This window comes from Maylandia zebra, linkage group LG12, assembly GCF_041146795.1.
Source record: "Maylandia zebra isolate NMK-2024a linkage group LG12, Mzebra_GT3a, whole genome shotgun sequence".
NCBI lineage: Eukaryota > Metazoa > Chordata > Actinopteri > Cichliformes > Cichlidae > Maylandia > Maylandia zebra.
In genome coordinates, this window is record NC_135178.1 from 2,489,102 (window position 1) to 2,512,579 (window position 23,478).

Consider the following 23,478-nt stretch of genomic DNA (forward strand, 5'->3'; position numbering starts at 1 on the left):
TTGCTTCTCAGATCTGCACTGACTTCATCACTTGAGCATCTGAAACTACACCACTAATGTAAAGAAATAATAAATCATAGATATGAAAAAATATTGTGTCGTTATTATGTGAAAGGATTTCAGTCATAAATATAAGATGATGTGACGTTTTGCATAGAAGCCTTTGTCCAAGACTCCCATCACCACTAATTGATTTAAGAAGCTGCCGTCCACCACCCTCCTCGACATCCTCAAACGCACCATCGGTGGGGGGTGTGGATCCAGCTATTCCTTGCTGACTGGAAGCAGGAGGGTCAAAGCATGGGTCCGCGGTTCGAGTACTGAGTCAGTCAAGCTAAACACGGCGACCAAAGCAGCGCCAGCTTCACTTTAGACCGAAGCGCCAGTGCTGTCATCCTGCCCCTTCACCCCCACGCGCGTGGTTCTTTCTCCGCGGCGCGAAGGGGCGACGTCGGACTCGAGCTGACTCGGGTTCAGTCCATGCAGGAGGATGGAGATACAGAAGAGGGCGACTGGGTTCGACTACCCGGAGAGAAACGACGCCAAGCCAGTAAACGGTAGGCAAACCTGGCGTGGAACAGCCTCCTTCGCGTCCGCACACGAGCACACGTAGCCCGGCTGCTGCTGTCCCGGGCACCGCTGCTCACCTCAAAACATGAGCGCGTGGCTGTGGCTGTGTGATCAGCGCCTCATCACTGCTGCTGCACGAGCCTTTCACGTGCACCGCAGCCTTTCTGAAGCGGCGCTGATGAAAACGCGCAAGTTTAAAAAAGGAGCAGCGGGACAGCCGCGTGATTTTATTTTTATTAGACTCGGAGACGTTGGTAACGAAGTTAGCAGTGTAGCACGGATGAGTTTGTTTCACTGGTGGATATGACTTAATCGTGTGTGTGTGTGTGTGTGTGTGAGACACACAGAGAGAGATGGCGCTGGGCTCGCTGGGAACTGAGGTCGGAATGTTTTTATTTGGAGGTGGTCAGTCAGGCTCGGGAAGATCGTAAAAGGTGAACTTTTGAACTTGGAGAATGCCCCGAAGCCTTTAGTCCTTTAAGTCCTCAAAATCCGGCACTTCACAGGATGGCAAGAAGGCCATAACAGAGGATGCAGAGGTCCACCCCCCTACTGCACCGGTCCCGCTGACTTTTGTTTACAGTGGCACGGTGCTGCTGGAAAGGCTTCTTATTCAGTGTGCCTGATACTCGTTTCTAATATTCTGTGATGCTGACCAGCTCCAGGCTCACACTAAGCCCACAATGCCTTGCAGCAGACTGTCCCAGGCGCCAGTCCCATATCGTGCCCCCGTGCGGGTGGCTGAAGATTTATTGACATTTCCAAGATTAAAATTCCTTTAACCCTGCCAGCCCTGAGGACCTCAACGTGACTTATGGATATCGGGGTGGACTTTGTGTTCTGATCCACTTAATAAGTCTCATTATGAAGATTTAAGACTGTTTAAGAAGCACGTTAGATTGAAATGTCCCCCTAAGAATTTCCCTTAGATTTCTTAATTTAATAGTAAAATTAATGCATAAAATTTTTAGGCTTAGTTTCATTTTAATACTGAAATTATTTCGTGAATGTACCCACAATTATTTATTAATTTTGATTAAACATGAATAATTTAATATTTTTTAAAGTATGTTTTGTGGTGGTGACTGCTGCGTGAGTCGTTTCAGGCGTTGTCTTTGTTTCACTGAAACACATCCTCTGTGGGTTCCAGCAATAATCAACAGAATAATCAATAATGACGACAACAGCCTGAGCAGTTCTACAGATTAAATCATTTTAATTTTTCAATCGTAGCATAAAAACACGAGTAAAGAAATACACCCCAAAAAATAAAAAGTATTTCGTAAAACGTTTTGAAATCATTTTAGGCTCGTTGATAATTCTGTAAATAATGTTTTCCCTGCATATTGTTAGAATATGTCTCGTCAAAATGTTTATTTCTTCATCATGTCTTAATTCATTAATACCTGGTCTTAAAATTCAGGATATGGCAGGAATTTCTAAACGCCACACATGACTGAAGGAAACTAATAAACACTTCAAATGCACAGATAACCGATTATTCCACGTTTCTGTGGTGGTCAAACACAAAAGTTGATGATTAAAAATGAACGTTCAGCCTTCAGCTGTCGTTCACACTGTAACACCAAACTGTGAAACAAACAATACTTAATATTACCCATGAGTCAGTATCTTTAAAAAGACTGATAGCAGCTGATTCAATGGTCAGTGTTATCTTTGCAAACAAAACGGCTTATTTATCATTTCTAATTGTTTGCAGAGTAGAAAACAGTAGGTAAACAGAAATGACAAACAGGAGGAAATACATGAAAACAAAGTAACAGGCTGAGTATTTGTAACAGGATTTTACTTTGAATGGTTTTGGCCTGATGTCACTCAGCATCAGCTCGTATGTCCACACATCCCTACTTTCTCGTTTCATTTGAGATTTGATCTTGAAAGTGACCACTTTGATACTTTTTCATCAAAAGATGTTTAGCAGAGTGAATATTGTTGTTTACTTTAATGTGAGTTAACACACACACACACACACACACACACACACACACACACACACACGGGAAGATAGGTTTGATGCATGGGTGAAGTAGACTGGCATGAACTGGTTGAAACAAAGTGCTTTGTCAGCCCCTGCTCTGCTGGTACATTTGTTGTTGTGTGTGTTTTTCCCTTGGGGCAGAGTGAAGGGGGTAGCTGGCAGTGGGTGGGACAGGGACAGGATACAAACACCACCCCCGCCATCCCACCCCCGATTCTTGAATGAGCCAGGAGTACAGTAGAGGCATGTGGGGGTGGAGTGGAGTGTGGGGGTGACAGGAATGTAGATGTGATCCATCATGTTGTGTTTTTTTCTTAAGAACACTTCCTCTGCTGCCACAATATCAGTGTTAGCATCAGCAGCCACACACACACACACACACACACACACACACACACACACACACACACACACACACACACACACACACACGTTTTCATTCAAGTTAATCAAGAGAAGAAACAAAAATCATTGCAGCGCCTTCAGCATCATAGTGATTCTTGTCTTTCAGTCAAGCCTTTTTTGAACACACTCCCCACCAGGTGGTGTCGCGCTTGTTTTGTTGTTTAAAGAAAGGAAAAAAAGATAAATGTATCAGAGAGTGATAATACAAAACCAATATCATGTATGTTTCCGTTTCTAATGAAAAGCTCATTTTCCTCTGTGGTCTCTGTGGATGACAGACTTCACTGTGCTGTAAACTGAAGCTCAGCTTTCATGAAGCAGGACAATAATTTTCTCTGTTCGACTCGTGAAAAGCCTCGAGTGCACTTTTACTCTGTGGCTGTGAGTATTTTAACATTAGATGGTGAGCGTCCATATGGACGTCTGTTTTGTGACGTGTGGACTCGCCCATGTTGACTTAACATCACAGCGCACCGTCTGCACTCCAGGCGGTGGTTTATAAAGTGTAGCAAGAATGACTGCTTGGCTGTGGGTGTCTGCAGTGGAGTGTAACCAAAGCATCAGGTCTCTCACAGGTTCAACTCTGTAAGTCTTAACAAACGAAGATGTATTATCAGAAGATCCTGTAAGTGCTGCAATAAATGCACATCGCTGCAGCGAAAAACAAACAAATAAAGCAGGTGGCTTTATAATGTGACCCTGGTATAGATCAGCTTCATCACACAGGCCTGTGGTCAGTGAGTAGACAGATTTCTAAAATGATGGAGTAATACAAAAACCTACAAAAATGTCCTGTTGCAATTACATTACAAGTACATGTTTGGTTTTTAAAGTATATATTTGTTATTAAACATTCAGAATCTGTATTTATATTTATATATTTTTATTTTCTTTATATATCTGCAGCTGTGATCACTGTGATAGTGCCCTCAGTCGTGTCCAACGTAGAAATATCTCTAGATTTTCAGGTTTTCCTGTCTCGCTGCTGCGTCTCTCCTGATAATATGATAAGACTTTAGTAACAACATCAGGATCTGTTTGCTCTTTCATGATTATCCCACATACTGAGAGGACATCTGGCCTGATTGGTTTAACCTTCTATTTAGATGTCAGAGGTCATTACAGCTAATCTCAATTTGATTCTTGACCCAAGACAGCGTGCGTGGAGTACAATCTGATTACATCTTCTGCAAAATGTTTAGTATAACTCAGATACTTTTTTCACCCTTACAGGGAAACATTCACCTCCCTGATTTCATGTTAAGATGAGAGAAACTATTAAAGAGAAGTTAGTCGAGTATGAGCGGTGAAAACTGAGTCCTCATCAGTTCCAGAGGTCTAAATGCTGCAGTTCCTTCATGCTGATGGTGCTGTTTCCAGGCAACACATATTGCGGGTCAGCTGGTGATGGATGGGATGAAAGACAAATAATGGGGAGATTAATTAACACCATTTCAAAGGAACTAAAAGAACATGTTGGATGGATTAATTCAATTTTTAATAATGTTCTGGTTTGTTGTTCCAAAATGTTCCCCTGCAACAAGTGAAATATTTTAGTTTGGTGCTCAATTATTTCCATTTGCTTTCAGGCCCTTAAAAACATCTTGTCTCATAAAATCTTGATAAATATTTTTCCAGTTCCCTGTGATGGTCTAAGCCTTTTCCACTTCACTATGCTATTTTCAGTTCACAAACACTTCCAGGGTTTTCTTCGCCCTGAGCTCTGAATCTTCTCCTAAAGTTCTGCTTGTTGTTTTCTTCTTGTGTGTGCTGTGATGGACATGTTGGGGGAGGTGGCGGATGAGAGCTATGGGAACGGCAACCAGGGATGTTGCTCTTGAAGCATTAATGGCCCTGGTCTCTGCTGACCTCACCGTAACCCAGGAAAGTATTTACAACCTTCACTTGATCCATGAGGTATGGGGCTGGGACTGCTCTCTCACAGAAGTTTGCTGCCTTGATCCTGGCATAGGCTGAGCATCTAACAGCTGCTAATGAGCTGTGGGGGAGGATGACGAGGGAGGACATAGCATGCTGCTGTGAACCATATTTTGAGAGGGAATGTATTACAGTAAGTACAATTGGTCTGAGGCTGTTGGCAGTGCTTTTGCCAAGCTTCTGTTGTTTTTGACACGAAGCCTGGGCCAAAGGCTGTAAATGGCTTCAATTTGAGTTTGAATTTGGGTGGAAGATGAGTTTATAGGCAGCTGTAAAACACTGAACTTGGTATGCAGAGTAGGGATCCTGTAAAGCTGCAGTACTGAAGGATGCAGTTGTCTGGGAAGTTATAAAAGAGCAGCTGAGGAACTGCAATATTTCCATTTTAAAGGGGAAAAATAGGGGCTTCTGTTGCCACTCACTGCAGCTAGGTGTCACTTACTGGGATATCTGAATCAAAGATTTGCCTAAAGCAGCCGGTGACACCCTGGAAGTCTTTAGGGAAATATGGGTATTTCCTAACTGGTTGGCAGGTGTTTGCTGGAGGTTGCAAGCTGTCACTGGGTGAAACTAGTTGCAAACAGTGTGCTGCAAAAACCTTGTGTTCTCATTTCCAGCAGGTTGCTGTTTTCATCCGTAGTTCATATAATAGATCACAACTTGTCTACAAATGCTTGCTAATAAATCAGGGAGCATTAGTGAAAGTTTTTTTTTTTTTTTAGTGTACAGATTTCTAGAGAGGTCCTCACAAACTGTGGGATAAAGTTTCTGTCCCAACTAAGTAGCAGAGGCATTACAGAATTAATAAGAGGCTTTGGTAAGGTCAGCTATGAGCTAGAGCTGGGCGATATATCGAGTTTTTAAAAAATATCGATATATTTTTATACGAGATATAAGATCTGACAATATCCTTTATATCGATATAGTCTATGTTACGTTATAATTATACTTGTGGAGCCGCAAGTTTGCCTCTCTTTCGTCCACTTTCGTCTTTACGCAACGTTACTCGGCCTCGCCTCTCCTTCACTGAACACAACTCCCCCCTCCTCCCCCATCGCTTCACCTGCAGGAAGCGACAAGATGGACACGGCAAATCTCCTTTAACGAGTTACTGCGCATCGCCCCGTGCGTGGGGCGGGACGGCGTCAATGTGTTAGCTAGCTAACCACGCTAACGAGCTAACCACGCTAACGCCATGCAGCCCAGAGGTGCTGCACGGACTGAAATCCTTTCATTTTCTCAAAAGTTGACAGCGCGCCTTATGTATGAATTCTGGTTGTGCTTGATGGCCGCGCACCGATTTTATGTGGAACACGGCGCTCAGCAATCTGTCAAAAAATGTTTGAGTACGACTTTAGTAAGCTACGGAGCTGCACCGCTTGATGGATTGTCGGAGCATTACGGCTGAGCCTCGCGGAGTGATACGTACTGTGCTTCAACGTAATATTACCCTACTGTGTATAAGGACCATAAATGGCACCTGTAAGAGACGTGGTTGCGAAGCGGATTACAAACTCCAGGCTGTCAGTCACACAGTAGAAGTTGGGAACAGAGCAGCTGTGAAATCTGTCTTTGTTATTGTGCTCAGCGTCTTTTAGTTTACATTTTGACTGTACCATTGTGAGCTTTTTGTTATGCACAAAAACAACATTGTTTTCTTTTATTTATGGAGCATTATTATTTAATAAATGCTCATAATTTATTTTTGAGTAAATTTTATGTACATCTGCTCTGTTAATAAAGGTGCCTGTGTGACATCTGGGACACAGCTTTGACTAAGAACTCTCTTCTTGTTCTTACTTTATGGCTTTAAAAAAATATATCGAGATATATATCTTATATCGCCATCCAGCTAAAAAATATCGAGATATGAATTTTGGGTCATATCGCCCAGCCCTACTATGAGCTATATTTACCTGACAGCAAGAAAAAGAAACATAAGGTTTTCCACATTATCCTGTTACAGGAATTTTAGGTTCCAACGCAAAGGTCCATGCAGCAGGTTAGGCAGCACTGTCTTTGTCAGGAGAAGAAGAGGGAGAACGGTTTTCCCCACAAACAAAGCAGAGCTGAGTTTAGTGTCTCTAACAAGTCTTCAGGCATCCCACCAGAAAAATCTAAGAACCCTTCTTTACAGTTGTTTCAGGAGGAGTCTGGTTTCACAACACAGGTGCAGCACAAAATACACCTGAGGGAAAATGTTCCAGCCTCCAGAAAGTTCTACAGAATTCCAGCTGCAGCTTGGGTAATTGAAAGATCAACAAATGGTGAAGCCTAGTTATGCTAGTCCTAAAAAAAGATGGATCAGTGTTCAACTTTTAGCCGTTTTCCACTAGTACCCACTGGGCTTAGCTCCGCTGACTCGACTTGACTTTTAGGTTTTTCCATTAGGTGGAAGTACCTGATACCAGGTATGTTTTTAATACCTACTCTGCCAGAATCCCAAGCCATCTGATTGGCCAGTTAGTGGTGTCACTCTTGAGTCCTGCACAAAAATTAAAACCAGCATTTTTGAAACCCAGCAAGAAGTGAAATGGCTCTCCAAAACCAACACTGTGGTCCAGCGACGGTGTGCAGTCCTGTACCAACAGTTTAGAAGCAGGTATCTCATCGCCTTGATGTCCACCATTGTTGTGTGGTTTGTGTTGCATTGACATTTTGGGACGTTCAGCTGAATCTGATTAGCCGAGTGGGTACTAGTGGAAAAAAATTGGAATTAGTCTTCAAGTTTGATCCCTTACCTGATACCTCGCATTGACGAACTCTTGGAAAGGGTGATGAGAAGCTGTGGCCCCAGCACCAGAGACAAGGAAGGTGACAGCCTTCAAACTCCTTTTTGGACTGTTTCAGTTCAAGTTGCAGCAACCTTTCAGCATCTCATGGACCAGGTGTTGATGGATCTGTGTGTTCTCCACCTCAGATTTGCTGGCTTCACGAGCAGTCCTAATGAATGTAATCAGACACAGAGCCAGGTGGAGTACCTTGAATATGAGGTTGGACATGGACAAGTCAAGACTTTAAGTGGAGAAAGTGGAAGTCATTCATGCATACCCAGTGCCCACAACAAAGAGGAAGGTGCTGGCTTTTGTAGAACTAGTGGGGTGGAACACCAAGTTTATTCCCTACTTTGCAGAAAGGGCAGCACCTCCCTGGGATCGAACCACCAAGTTTTTGATTAGTACCTGACCTGAGACTCCTAAACTGCAGCCACCCCATTCTCTTCTTTTTTTTTTTCTGAACAGCTCAGTAGTCCCCCCCCATGCTGGGAGTACTGGTCATAGGTGACTGGCAGTGGAACCATAGTCGGGTGAAGCTCAGCACAGGACACTGATTGTTTCACAGTCAACAGACAAGATACACACAGAGCTCTGTGCACATCGTCAGGAAAATGCTAAACGGTGACTCTTCTCATTACTTCAGCACACATGCGTTGAGTAAATGCTGCCTGTTTGGACACTTCAAGCTGGTGGTTATGAACGGACTCAAGAATGCGTACACTGTAGTAATGGAAATATTCTGAATGCAGTAACTTCCTGCTTTGCTTGTGTGAAACATTAAAGCAGTATTCAAATCAAATCAAATCACTTTTATTGTCACGTCACATGTGCAGGTACATTGGTACAGCACATGTGAGTGAAATTCTTGTGTGCGAGCTTCACAAGCAACAGAGTTGTGCACATGCAGAACGTACATGTATTCACATGCAGAACGTACATGTATTCACATGCAGAACGTACATAAAATATGTAAGTTATTTCTTGTTAGATATTATTTTCACTCCTGAAATAGATGAATGTACTGCATTTTTTTCTAACTTAAAAGTGAACTAATGAAGAAAAACTTCAGACTCTTTGGCAGGACATTAACTCCGCTGCTACAGAAGTTTTATTTATTCAGCACAAAGTAAGAAAAGGCTGAAAAAGGCCAGTTTCCCAGCTAAAACTTTTTTTTGTCATTTTAACATTAATTACGAGGACATATTATAGCCTGCACCAAATCCTGATTAATCTTGTTCCTGTTTGGTGTAAGGCCTTTCTTGAGAATACTGTAAAATGTTCTTAATGAAGAAGCAAAGTTTTAGCTTTTTCATTCCTGTTTTAAGCTCATTTATATTGCTGTTCAGCCTGTTTTTGTACCTGTAAATCAGCTAATGCCGATGGATTGGAATGGGACACATGAGCAAACTTAACAGTTGCAGGTTTTGGTTTTGTTCAGGGGTGGGCGTCGGCGTTGCAGCAGTGGTGGTGTTGAAATGTTCTGTCAGTTAACTGACAGACGACCACCGCAGCCAACTAACATGATGTTTATAGGTTTATTTTCGTGCTGGTGTAACCGGACAATATCGCCTCATTTTTAGTGTAAAAATGTGAAAGTGCGACACATGTGGAGCATCCGTACAGTGCACACTGAACCTTGTGGCTCCATAAGCAGACTCAACTGTTTCTGCTGTTTTGTGAGATGATTATTATCAGATGGCTGCTGCAGGGCTTAGTTCGCACAGTGCTTGTACACTCACCGGCTGTATGAGGCAGTAAAACTCTAACCCCTGGTATGATGAAAGGGAAGTTGCTCCTTTGAGCATGTCAGCCCGCAGTGATGGTGCTCCCCCCCCCGCCCTCTGACCACAGCCTGACCCCCAGCGTGACTGCCGTCGGGATTACCACAGATAAACACAACGGTCACCAGCTTCATGTGGATGAATGCTCTATGAAACATTTATCCCACTGTTTCATGTCTAAAGTGGGTAATCAATTCAGTCTAATTATATATTGATGAATAATAATAAAAATAATATCAAATGATAACATGTATTGAAATAAGTGGAAAAATACACACTGTTCAAAATAAGCAAGCCTGTTTCTGCACGTCTGTTCTCACCTCGACTTGAATGCTGCATTCGTTGCCTCCTGTGCAGACGACCTGTCGAACAGAACCAGTCTGCTTTTTCTTCTCAGACCTTTGACATCAGATGTTCTTTTATCAGCCAGTTCTCTTAGAGATGCTTTTGTGGGGAAGATCTGACTATATCCTCTGTTTCTGAAACACTCGGACCAGCCCGTGTGGCACCAGTAACCATGCCACCTTTACTGTCACCTTTCTCCCCAATTCTGAAGTTCTTTTTGAATTTCAGCAACCCCGTGTCTGTCTTTATTCTTTAAACTGGGGTCCTCTACCAGAGGCCTGGGAGCTTGAGCGTCCTGCACAGCATCTTTGCTGTTCCTGGACAGAGATCTCGGTTGTCCTCTCTGGGATCTGCTGGACCCACTCTCCGAGTTTGGGAGTCACTATCCCAAGAGCTCCTATCCCCCCTTCAGCTTACACATCTTCTCTAGCTCCTCTCTCAGCACTTTGTGTTTCTCCAACTTCTCATGTTCCCTCTTCCTGAAATTGCCATCACTTGGTAAAAGTACGTCTATTACTACAACCTTCCTCCTCTGCTTGTCTACTAATACTGTGTGGGGTTGATTAGTCATCACCGCTTTGTCCATCTGTACCTGGAGGTACTACAGGACCTTAGCTGGTCACTCTCAACCATCCAAGTGGGCACTTTGACCTCAGGACATCAAGACCATACTCAGCACAGATGTTCCTCTATGCTATGCCAGCCACTCAGCTACAGCGTTATATGTCTGCCCTACCTACCAGCTTCTTGCACCCTGCTGTGATGAGCTGCATTTTCTCAGGGCCATCTTTGGTCTTGCATGGTGTGGTAGACCCCAGCCTCTATCAGTCTTGTGCTTAGAGGTTTTTCCTGTGCCGCCATGATTAGTGCCTCCAGCGTGGCTGGTGCATGCCGTGCAAAGGCCTGTGCTTCTGTGGCGACTGGCGCTCTTCTTTTTCGAGTTTCAGTGGCCCGAGTTATTCACCAAACTGTTGTGGTCATCTTCCCGATGTGCTTCTGGATCTTTGTTGTTTCATTCTGGATCGTGCTTCTGACACTCACTGGTCCTTCCTGGGTTTAGCATAGAGGCTGTTGAGCTCGGAGTGAGACCCTTCATACCTGATAAAGAGCTTTCTTATGTGTTTTAAGGCAATAAGATTACAGATATACAGCAACTGTGTATATTAAAAAATCTATGTCAGTACGAAAGAGCTTACATAATATCACACCTACACAAAATGCTATTATGGTCTGCTCTACACATGAAAAGTCAAACATTTGTGGAAACTCCTAAAATATCTGGATCTTAACAGATCTATAGCCTGTGCAGCGCTCTTCTAGCTTTCAAAGCAGAGACCGTGTTACATTAAAATGCTGCTGGTATCTTCAAACTATGCAGTCAGGCACGGAGGAGAATCTGCTCTCCATCATTTCAGCCAAAGCATGTGCTGAGAAGTTGAGGGGCACTGGGACAGCAGCATCACACGGTCACGGAGAAGCAGCAGAGAGGACAGAGTAGATGCTCCTGTGTGCTGTGTTACACAACAAGGTCAAGGGTCATGTGTAGAGGTCAAAGGGATGACCGCCAAGCAGCCTGTGAAGGCAGCCCTTGAGTTCCTTAACAATCTGTCAAATCTAATGGAGCACTGAGCGCTCGGGCTGTCAGACTGAAAGTCAGATTACTGATTGTTTTTTGAAAGGCTGTGTTTGATTAAGAGTTGTACCTGTGGGGAGAAGTACGAGGGACTCTTGGATCAGGTTTTTATTTAATAAACTTGGAAAAAGCTGTTGAAAGCATCCTATTTATAACTCTGTCTGCCTTCACTCTTTATTTACCCGGAGTTAATAGAGGCCGCCTGGTCTTCTTTGGTAGGTTTAGTTCATTTATTTTATATTTACTGTGGAATGCAACAACGGTTTAAAGTGAAAAACACGATTCTTCAAGATTATAATGAAGTGAAAACTGATATTCAGCATCAACAAAATATCAGTAACAATCTGTGTGAAATATGAACTCTAATAACTGTGTGCAAGGTTTGTGAGCCTTGTGCTGTCAGTTTTCCATATATTGTCACTTTTATACAGAAACTGTCTGCTCCGCTCATATGGCCACAGCGTTTTAATTTTGAACTTCTTTAGGTGGCTGTAGCTGCCTTAGACTGTCCTTCGCTGCTGTTTGTGGGGGAAGTGATTGGTTGAAGCTGGGTGTCGGTGGGCAACCTGATGTCAATGAAGCCCCAAGTAGATGAGCACACGGGTCTTCCTGGAACTCCTGGCGAGCCCGCTGTTTCTGCTGGTGTTTGCCACATGATTCTTGGTGAATTATGAAGCTGTTGGTAACAGAAATGTCCAGGAAATAATGGTAAACTGTAATGTGCCGCCTCCTGGTTTTCCTGTGGACTGAGTGGCTCCTCAGCATCAGGCCTGATGTGTCCACTCCTCCCATGTAGTGGTTTGCTCAAGACAAACTTTATCCTTCATCCATGTCACTTTCCTTCTGTCTTTCACTTTTTCTGTCAATTGACAGTAAAAATGGTTCTTCACACCTGCCGCTCGCTGCTCTGTGTGTAGGGCTGCCACCATTAGTCAACTAGTCACGATTACGTCGACTATCAAAATCGTCAACGACTAAGTCGACGACTTTGAAGCTTTGTAAGATCCCAAAAGACGCAGGAATAAGTAGCAGGATTTAAGAGTGTAATAACGGACTGAAACAGAAGATGGCAGCACTGCATGTACAAGGATGCCAGCTGCCGTTAAACCCCGAAGAAGAAGCAGCTGTGTCCGGTATCGTAGCTGTGTCCAAATTCAGGAACCGCATCCTCCTGTGCCCACATTTGTAGGCCGATTACGTTACAGCGACACGACAAAGCCTGTCCAAATTCGAAGACTCCGACAAATGCGCCCTTCATTCCCCAGATTTGAAAGATGGGTCGGGTGTATACTTCGTGGTCCAAAGCTATCCCAGAATTCATAGCGCAGCCCAGCTCAGTTTCCAACAATGGCGGCAGCTAGTTAGTTTTAATATTACTCTTATTATTCTTTCTGGGTCACAAAATAAACGTTTAACATATTTTCAGGCGAGAATGTAGCTGTGTAAACCTCAAATATCGGCTCAGTTTATCAGGACACCACATATTTTCAAAAGCGCTCCGACGTTTTCGGAGACGTCTGTTACCCACTAGCTCGTTAGCGAGCCGGGGGCTAGGCTAACTAGAGCCGTGAGAACACCGGACTCCCCGCAAATCGTTTTCAAACCCACCGCCGTCTTTCGCTACTCAGGTTAAACATGATATATAAGTCACTCAGATAACTTGAAATGTTATTGTTTGGCTTTTTTCAGTGTTTTATTTGTTCCTGAGTAAATCGGTTTGGCTGAGATTAAAGTTATAGTTTTTACACAGCTGAATAAACGTCAAACAGACAGCTGATTATCAGAAGTGTGAGATGCTCAGAATTTACTCCGGTGTCCTGTTATATTTTAGATAGCAAGGAGTTTATTAAACTTCACCGAAACAATCTGCAAATGTCATTAAAATTTAATAAACTATCATCTTGTCTTTATTTTTAGTTAGCACAGACCTGAAACACTTAAAGCTGTAAGCTAATGATAGTTATATAAGAGCAGATGCTGCTGGTGCAATAAGCTGTACGTTTTACGTCCAATGGATGATGATCTGATTAGTCGACTAATCGCAAAAATAATCGGTGACTAGTCGACTATCAGAATAATCGTTTGTGGCAGCCCTACCTGTGTGTCATTCATTCTTACCTGTGAGTGGACTATGGTGGCAGATGCATTGCTATGATGTTCTGTAAAGCTTGTCATTTGTGTGAACTGCACATGGTAAAATGTAGGCAGGGCTTATTTTTCTGTCTGTGTTCAGACAGCAGTAGCTTGTGAATGCTTTGTACTACCGTAATATGCCGAATATCCCTGTAAAGCTTCTCTTCTTTCTGAAACTTTTTACTACAAAAAAAATGGAGATTTCTGAAGGAACTTTTATATTAACAACAACATCATTGGACTACAGTCTCTATTTCTACGTTTGTTTGCTGCTGTTGCTCTTAACCAGATTGACATCACAAGAAGATCAGTCTTCAACAGAGCTCGACAGACCACGTGACTTTCAGCAAAATCAAAACACTGCATCAAGCGCTAGTATTTCCAGCACCGGTAATCATTAATTCTGCGGTTTTAATCCCTACTTTCATTTTATTTGCCCCAAAAACAGTGATGTACAAAACGACAGAGAACACGGCAGGTCCGCACAAAGACAGACGTGACGAGGAGGCAAAAAAAAAAAGAGGAAAAAAATCAAAGGAGTGAAAGGGTCAGATCCACACGAGCACAGAGTGGGGTAAGGACATTAGTGTGCTGCCCAACTTTCATCACGCACATATTTATTATTATATGGTTCTAAGTTTTAGGGCATATGTTTAGTAACTTCAGATCCTGCAACAAGCCCAGGTCCAGTTTACTTTGGTGATTTGGACGATTCCATCTCACAGCTGCTGTTACAGGCCAACGCATCTACAGGGACTGCAGAATTATTAGGCAAATGAGTATTTTGTCCACATCATCCTCTTCATGCATGTTGTCTTACTCCAAGCTGTATAGGCTCGAAAGCCTACTACCAATTAAGCATATTAGGTGATGTGCATCTCTGTAATGAGAAGGGGTGTGGTCTAATGACATCAACACCCTATATCAGGTGTGCATAATTATTAGGCAACGTCCTTTCCTTTGGCAAAATGGGTCAAAAGAAGGACTTGACAGGCTCAGAAAAGTCAAAAATAGTGAGATATCTTGCAGAGGGATGCAGCAGTCTCAAAATTGCAAAGCTTCTGAAGCGTGATCATCGAACAATCAAGCGTTTCATTCAAAATAGTCAACAGGGTCGCAAGAAGCGTGTGGAAAAACCAAGGCGCAAAATAACTGCCCATGAACTGAGAAAAGTCAAGCGTGCAGCTGCCAAGATGCCACTTGCCACCAGTTTGGCCATATTTCAGAGCTGCAACATCACTGGAGTGCCCAAAAGCACAAGGTGTGCAATACTCAGAGACATGGCCAAGGTAAGAAAGGCTGAAAGACGACCACCACTGAACAAGACACACAAGCTGAAACGTCAAGACTGGTTTTTCTAAGGTTTTATGGACTGATGAAATGAGAGTGAGTCTTGATGGGCCAGATGGATGGGCCCGTGGCTGGATTGGTAAAGGGCAGAGAGCTCCAGTCCCACTCAGACGCCAGCAAGGTGGAGGTGGAGTACTGGTTTGGGCTGGTATCATCAAAGATGAGCTTGTGGGGCCTTTTCAGGTTGAGGATGGAGTCAAGCTCAACTCCCAGTCCTACTGCCAGTTTCTGGAAGACACCTTCTTCAAGCAGTGGTACAGGAAGAAGTCTGCATCCTTCAAGAAAAACATGATTTTCATGCAGGACAATGCTCCATCACACGCGTCCAAGTACTCCACAGCGTGGCTGGCAAGAAAGGGTATAAAAGAAGAAAAACTAATGACATGGCCTCCTTGTTCACCTGATCTGAACCCCATTGAGAACCTGTGGTCCATCATCAAATGTGAGATTTACAAGGAGGGAAAACAGTACACCTCTCTGAACAGTGTCTGGGAGGCTGTGGTTGCTGCTGCACGCAATGTTGATGGTGAACAGATCAAAACACTGACAGAATCCATGGATGGCAGGCTTTTGAGTGTCCTTGCAAAGAAAGGTGGCTATATTGGTCGCTGATTTGTTTTTGTTTTGTTTTTGAATGTCAGAAATGTATATTTGTGAATGTGGAGATGTTTTATTGGTTTGACTGGTAAAAATAAATAATTGAAATGGGTATATATTTGTTTTTTGTTAAGTTGCCTAATAATTATGCACAGTAATAGTCACCTGCACACACAGATATCCCCCTAAAATAGCTCAAACTAAAAACAAACTAAAAACTACTTCCACAAACATTCAGCTTTGATATTAATGAGTTTTTTGGGTTCACTGAGAACATGGTTGTTGTTCAATAATAAAATTATTCCTCAAAGATACAACTTGCCTAATAATTCTGCACTCCCTGTATTTGTCGTTTCAGGTTGTAGTGTTACACAACATTTTCAGATCTAATAGAAATAAAATGACTGTTTCGTAATTCATTCAATTTGTCTTTATTTAGAACTGACATTATTGTTTCATTCTATTATAGAATCTTACAGGAAAGAGGCAACATTGTAAAAATCCATCGTGCTTTATTAGCTGCTTCAGTGAAAAACAAATCAACAATGCAAAAAAACCCAAAAACATTGCAAAACAGCATACTGGAAAACAGTTATTCATCACTTGATTGCTTCAATACAACCCTTCGGCACATATATGCAGACGTTTCGTGACTGTTTTGATCTCGCTCTCTCTCTCTTAACCGATCAAACTGGCTGTGGTAGCAGCTTTCAACTCGGTATGACCCAGGTTGACAGAGGGGCCCAGTCTGGATCGCATTCCTGCATTTTGTAGGCTGGTTTTCCTACAAAACACAACAAACATTAGCCTGCAAAGCCACAGTGAACAAAGCAGCAAAGCGCAACGAATTCAATTCAAATCAATATAAGACTTATTTGTAACCTACATCAATAATTATGTTATGATAAATTACGTAATAACTACAACAGCAGACTGACCTTTGTGGAAATGCTTGGAGCAGACTAACATGTGAGCTGGAGGGTTCTGGGACGTTATATTTGGTCTTCGAATGGCAGCAATTCAGGCCATCCGTCACCTCTTTGTTACTTCGGAAACACGGCTCGAACAATTTCTCTTCCACGACGGAATCTGATAACAACTGGTCTCTTTACCCGTCAGCTTCCCGTAGCTGTCATGCGACCGGCTATTGCAGCTAATAATACAATAGCTTCTTGCCAATTTTTCTGTTTCTTTTTATTGCTGTGTGACTGTTTTCTTGTGAAAGCCTGCGAGCACTAGTACCGCTTGCCACTCGTTCCCAGAATCCTTTGCGGTTTTGACGTCACATTTTCGAGCTCTATCCGGTCGTTCAGTCTGACGTCACTAGCCGTGTCTGGGCCTAAACTCTGCTGCAGGTCCATATATCAAACGATCACTATGGCATTACTGAGAGTTGAAAAACTGTCTAAAGTCTTTCATCTTTAATAAAATGATCAGCCTTCTCCTCTACCAGGTGTAACAATTGAGTTTAACATCCAGGCATCCATGAAAACGGAATTTATGACATTTAACGGAGTTAGAAGTTAGCAGGAAGTTAGCTCGCTAGCTTCTATCTAAATACAATATAGCATGTCCTGACTGCGGGGTTTTGGAAACAAATTAAAACGTACAGCTCTGTTATCACTTCCAACATAAATGAAGACCAAAAACTAAACAGCAGTGACGTTTGTAGGGTTACTGAAGTTGGGCTAGCTGGTATATAATGATGTGCTACGTGACCGCTAGCGACACAGCTATGTTAGCATAATATAAACAAGCTAACTTTTTTTCCACTCGATAAAAGTTAACGTGAGTGTTCTCGGTGGTCAGGAACAAATGTAATCGCATGGCGGGATGCTGTAAAAGGACCAAACTTCAGCCAGGAGAACAACTGAGATAATCCATCCACAATACGAGGTTAGTCATTCATATACTGCTGCATGGGCTGGGCTGTAGTTGCATCCTAAGGTTTTAAAAACTGAGCTTAAATAAATGATTAGCGGTAATAAAAGCCGAGGGAGGTCAACAGTGATCACTGACTGTTTTAGGAGCTTTTTGAGATCAAATAGAAGAAAATACAAAACATTAAACATGTTAACAACACAAAAGCCATATTAAACGCAGACTACTTTAGGCCCGGAAGTAGGATTCGTCACATCATCACTGAACAACCGGATTGTTGTATTTATGTAGATGACTGGGGAGATGCTGGGAAGCAATCATTTTGCACAAGCTTAAGTGTTCATGAAGGTGTTTGTCACATAGATACAAAATAAGCTCCGAGATTAAGCAGGTGTTAAACACAGGGTGCTTAGTTTATGTAAAACATGCAGTTTGTTGCTGTTTTGGTTTACGTGCTGAAAATGGTTTTATTTGTGTATATTCATGTGTTAGACTTGTACATAGTTAAACATGTATGGATCAAATAATGTTGAATTCTGGATTTGTAAGCAATGAAATTTGAAATAAGGGGGTAGGAACAGGACAAGCTCCTGTTCGAGCAGATGCATTCTGTACACATAGACATGAAAACGTGATGATTTTGAAGGTTTGTTTTTTCTCTTGTTGTTTCAGTTATATTTGCATGCATGGGATTTAAACTGGGGGAGAGAACCAATATTTCTTATTTCAGGGGGCAGAGAGCTCCACAGCCTGGGAGCAGAGCAGCTGAAAGCTCTGCTTCCCATGGTGCCAAAGTAAGTATCCACAGCTGGCCTGTGCAACAACCGATGCAGAGCCCATTAAAGATACTTGAAGCACTATTTTCGTAATTCTACTGTTTCAGTAACCCGGCCTTTTCACTGTTACTTTTGCAAACATTATGATGAACCTGGAGAAGTGTTTACCTTTGCTGACCGAGGCTAAAACGGCTTCATTTGATCTTACTTTGCTTTCTGCAGGGATAGGTTTGAGGGGTCATGCTTCTTTCTGATGCTGATGTTTATGGACTAGAATTTACATACATACCTGCACTCTGGATGTGTCGGGATGATACTTCAGTCTGAAGCCTGGAACACCTGGGGATCGAACTACAGACCTTCCACACCTCCCATCATGTACATTCTGCTTGTTCATTAGTGCTGCACGGTCGAATGATGCTCTCCTGTCTCCTTTTAGCCAGCAGGCATGTGGATATGAAGTTTATGACTATTCTGAATCTGCCTTATGATTCCTAAAAAGTAGCGCATGTAGACCTGCAAGCTGAATGTTTGTACTCTTAATTTCTTCCATCTTTTTAAGTTCATGATATGTTTGATGAAACGCTCGTTTTAACATGTTTACTACAGGTTTTCTATTAAGTTTACAAACACAGATTCAACAGGCTGTGCACGCACTGGAAGTACCTTTGACCCAGTGAATGTACAGTTAGACTTAATTAGCGGCCAGCTGGATAGGATGATTCCAGTAAGCAGCACGGCTAAAGCCAGGTGGTCGTATAACAGTGACAGCGTCTCCCCTCTCCGCTTGGTTATAACCCATCTGCTCCTTCAAGGCTATCTAAGGCAAGCTGAAACTCCTTACTGTTATGCATGGGTGTCTCTGCTGGAGGTGGGGTGGGAGATCAAGTGGTGCCCATGGGGTAAAGCAATCCTCTCTACTCTGACCTCTCAGCAAGCGCAGGATTCATTATGTCCTGCTGTTGTGGAGTGAAAACAATGGTCTATCTGTGGTCGGCACTTCCTCTCATCCATCTTCTAGTCAGGGTGGGTGATTGATTAAGCAGAGAGCCGACGTCACACAACCCACAACTGTATTGTTCATGTACATACCAAACGAGACAGTCATAACCTCGTCATAGCAACATGCTATTATAATCTTTGAGTTTCTGTAAATGTCCTGTAATCTTAGTTGTAGCGTCCTCAGTAAGTAAACCCATCACGCTCAGCCTGCAAGAGATACTGAGAGAAAGCAAGTTTTCATGAAATGGGTAAAATTACTGTCTGATATCTGTCAGCAGGATAATATGCAAGTAATACAGTTTTAATCTGCTGACAATTTAGAGTCAGTGTTGGAGTTGGGATACCTGTGTATATGGGATTTTCACCTCTTTGGAGTGTCCACGTTCCATAACATGTAGAAGTACATGTATGTAAGTGCACACTTGATTAAACGGGGAGCATCTTCTCATTTCTGAAACTACATTTGTTTAACATTTGGCTAAAATGCAGCCTAACCTCGAGTGTTCCTCCAGCAGCCTGGTAGATCTTTATGGCGTTATTTCCGTGCCTCTATTCTGAGCGCACGGAAAAAACATTTTGCAAGTACAAATGTTGCATTTTGAGGAGAAAATTATTTAGAGTGAAGAAAAGTTTAATTTGAGCGAACAAAATTCATTGCTGCGTGCAGGAAATGTTCAGTGTTTGCTGTTATCCACACAGTAACAGCCCCTCTCGCTCAGTTGTTGGCATTTGCCCTCAATAGAATAGAATAAGATGAACAGAACAACATACAAATGGTAAATGGCCTGTATTTATATAGCGCTTTACTAGTCCCTAAGGACCCCAAAGCGCTTTACATATCCATTCATCCACCCATTCACACACACATTCACACACTGGTGATGGAGCTACATTTAGCCACAGCCACCCTGGGGCGCACTGACAGAGGCGAGGCTGCCGGACACTGGCGCCACCGGGCCCTCTGACCACCACCATACAATACAAGTACTAATAAGTAAGTAATTAATAAGTACTAATAAAATACTTTATTACATAGGAAAAAGTGCACTTGGTGCTGTTGCACATGGAGGAGACAATCATCCATTTTTATTTATTTATTTTTTCAAATTGCACAGAAAAACCAAACCAGTAGGACCACACATCATATTTATCAGGATCTCATGATATGTTTAATGGGCCGATGTGGTTGTGTTTGCAGTGATGCTAAAGAGCAACACATACTTAAATTCTAGTTCATTACTGCCGTCCCTGACCTAAAGTAACAGTTGTTACCACTGGAAATAATCTTCCTGTTTCGCTGCCTTTGAATGTAAAGTCACACTTGCTGACTTAATCAGGTGTGTTTGTTAGTAGCAGCCAGGTGATCAATCTTAAGGCCGTACTTTGTTTTCATAGGACTGCATAGAGTGATCCTCGATAAGCACGGTGCGTCTAAAATAGCTGTTAGGTAACAGTTGAGGTTTGTTTGAAATACCGACCAATGCCTGCCAATTAAAGAAAAAATGTCGCCATCTATCCTCCCTTTCTGTGATCACACAAAGAGTTAGGAATGAGCAGGCCATGTGTGCTGATGTAACCTTCCAGTGTTTTGTATGCATATGACAAACCATATATTTCAGTCTCCTGTCAAGTTGAAGGTTAACACTGTTTGCTGGCAAAACACTGAAATATTGACCAAAATCTTCTTTGCACTTGATGCAGTACCTGCAATAAAAACCCACAACGTTGACTTTAGGGCATCAAAAACTGAAAAAATTAGCCTTTTATGAGAAAATAAGTAGATGACAAGTGTAAAACACATTAAAAGGAAGGATGGAAACACTGGGAACCTAAGGCACTTAAAGAAGTGGCAAACGATGTGCTGTGAACTGTGTGTTATAGTGGCATGTGGGTCATTCAGAAAGCTGTGGATACTGTTGTTTGCACGTGTCTGATGAGACGTCTTCACACAGGGACTGACTTGGAGTGATGTGATGACATGATAGGAAAAAGTGACAATTAATGACTTGAAGCGATGATGGACAAATAACCGCGAGTGGGTCCCAACTCCAGCCTTTCAGCTCCTAGTGGAGCGACTAAGATGACTGTCAGTGACAACAAAGAATACAACTCATAGAAATATAAGGGTAAGTACTTTGGAAGGTTACCTAGGCAACTGGAGCTTGTAATGTCAACAAGGCTTAAATGTAACTTGACTGACCGTACAGTGGCCAGGAGACGCTGAATGACTTCATATTAGAGATGAGACTTTTTCCACTCAGTCATTCCCCAAGCCTTTTTACTGCGGTATTCTCATATAACAAAGTGTTTGCCTTTAAATATTAACATTAAAGTTGAACTGCCTGAGCGTCACGACAGACGGCGATCTGATAAAAGTGGTCAGTTTTGTCTTTATCAGCAGGAGGCTGCTGCAGTCAAAAGGGGGCAGGGATTATCCTGTTAATGGGCTTATTCGCGGTATTCAAAGAAACACTTGTGACCTCGCTCATGTGGCCAATGACGGGTTGCTCTGACATTATATACTCTCCCACTTTTCTACATGCCTGTCAGTCTTTCCCGTCTTTGCAATGTTCAGTCTTTTAAAGCGGCCGTTCCAGTTTAGCATGATGTCCCAGAATGCTGCTGGGTGGGTTTTTAGCAATGAAATCAGAATGTCGCTAGTCTGGTTGGCATGGCAGGTAGACACTAAACTACTCGGATAACAAACTGGCGTTGCCCTCCGCTGGCCATGTGGAACCCTAGCCCATCTGGGACAGAGGAGCTGGGATGCTGATGGACTGATAGAGTTGCTGCATGAGTGCTGTGAAACCCCGGGCAGTGTAGTGGCTTCAGGTTGAGGATTTCTGTAGGTTTAGGGGACTGGTGTATATTTAATATGGAGGAAATGTAAATCTTTGTGGTGTCATGAACAAACATGCCCAGCCTTCTCAGGATGGAACAGAGCTTATCTTGTATTGTAATAGACATTTACAGTCCTGGCTTGGAATAGTGCTTGCTCACTGCAATACATAAGCAGTGAAATCATTACAAAGTGAGGCTTTCTTCTTTGTAACCACACTTTAGATTTTTGAGCCGTTTAGCCAGTAACTTAGATTACATGCAAGTAAGACTGGACAAAAAGACTGACGTATGTTACACTCAGTCATTGCTTGTTCTTATTTAGAGGTGTCAGGCTGGTATAACATTCATATATTTTAGCCTGTTGTTGTTTGCAAATGCAGAAAAATACATTTGCTCAATACAGCTCATAGCTGCCCGTTCTGATAGGCTGATGCAGTATTGAGCCACTTGTTATAAACCTTGCATTGAGCATGTCTCCATCCACAGGGGGACAGGAGGCCGTATGTTACTTTGATAGCGAGCTGATTAGCCCTGAAGTTGCAGAGGTTTTAAAGGTGAAAGGTTAAAGATGCAGCCTTTCATTGTCCGCACACAATGGGCCACGGCGGCGCAGGCTCTGCTGCATTGGCTGCTGCTGGAAGCCTTTCCAGCCTCAGGCTATCACGGTCAATAAGCCGTCATGAGGATTAGCAACAGAGACCACACACTGGAGAGCTCTGCTGCTGGTCTGTTATCGACAGACACGACAACCGAAACACGACTTGATCCCAGTTAGCGCTGGGCCAGATCATACCATTCACAGTAATACCGGTATAATGTTGGGCAACGATAACAAAATGAAATATGGCGATAGAATATGGGTAAAACGTGGCGGAAAAAGCATGGCGCCGATGGCGAATGAGAAGAGCGAAAGCGGATCGTTGAATGAAACAGATGAATCTGAACTGGTTTGTAAAAATGCTGCAGCTTCACTGGTGTGGAACTGGTTTAGCTTTCGTCCGTCAGATACACAACAAAGCACTATTTTTGGTAGCGCATGCTAGCGGGCCGTCGTTATTACCGTGTTGTTTGGAAAATACGACACACTTAAAATCAATCCTTTGATTTTTCTGAAAGTCGACAGAGCCCCTTATAATCCCGTGTGCCTTATGTATGAACTCTGGTTGTGTTTACTGACCTCGAAACGATTTTATGTGCACGGCGCTCGAAAATCTGTCAAATGTTTCAGTACGACTTTGCTGAGCTACGAAGCCGCACCGCTTGATGGAGTGTCGGAGCATTACGGCTATCGTAGGCGGAGCCTGGCGGAGTGATACGTACTGTGCTTCAACATAATGTTACCGTATTGTGTGTGTATAAGCTCTTTTTAAGTTTTGTTGATGTTATACATGGTTATGCTGAGGATATGTCGGCCAGTTTCCACTGGAAATGCCTTTTGGTTAAACTGTCA

General features: G+C 42.8%; 1 protein-coding gene across 1 annotated transcript in view; it reads left to right on the forward strand.

The window, feature by feature from the left end:
* The first annotated feature begins 242 nt into the window (after positions 1 to 242).
* Positions 243 to 23,478, forward strand: part of nr6a1a (nuclear receptor subfamily 6, group A, member 1a) — a 119,642-nt gene continuing 96,406 nt past the window's right edge. Inside the window, exon 1 of the mRNA XM_004558598.4 lies at positions 243 to 557. Coding sequence (XP_004558655.3) covers positions 491 to 557 — 67 coding nt within the window. The 5' untranslated portion in view covers positions 243 to 490. The remainder of the gene's footprint in view (positions 558 to 23,478) is intronic.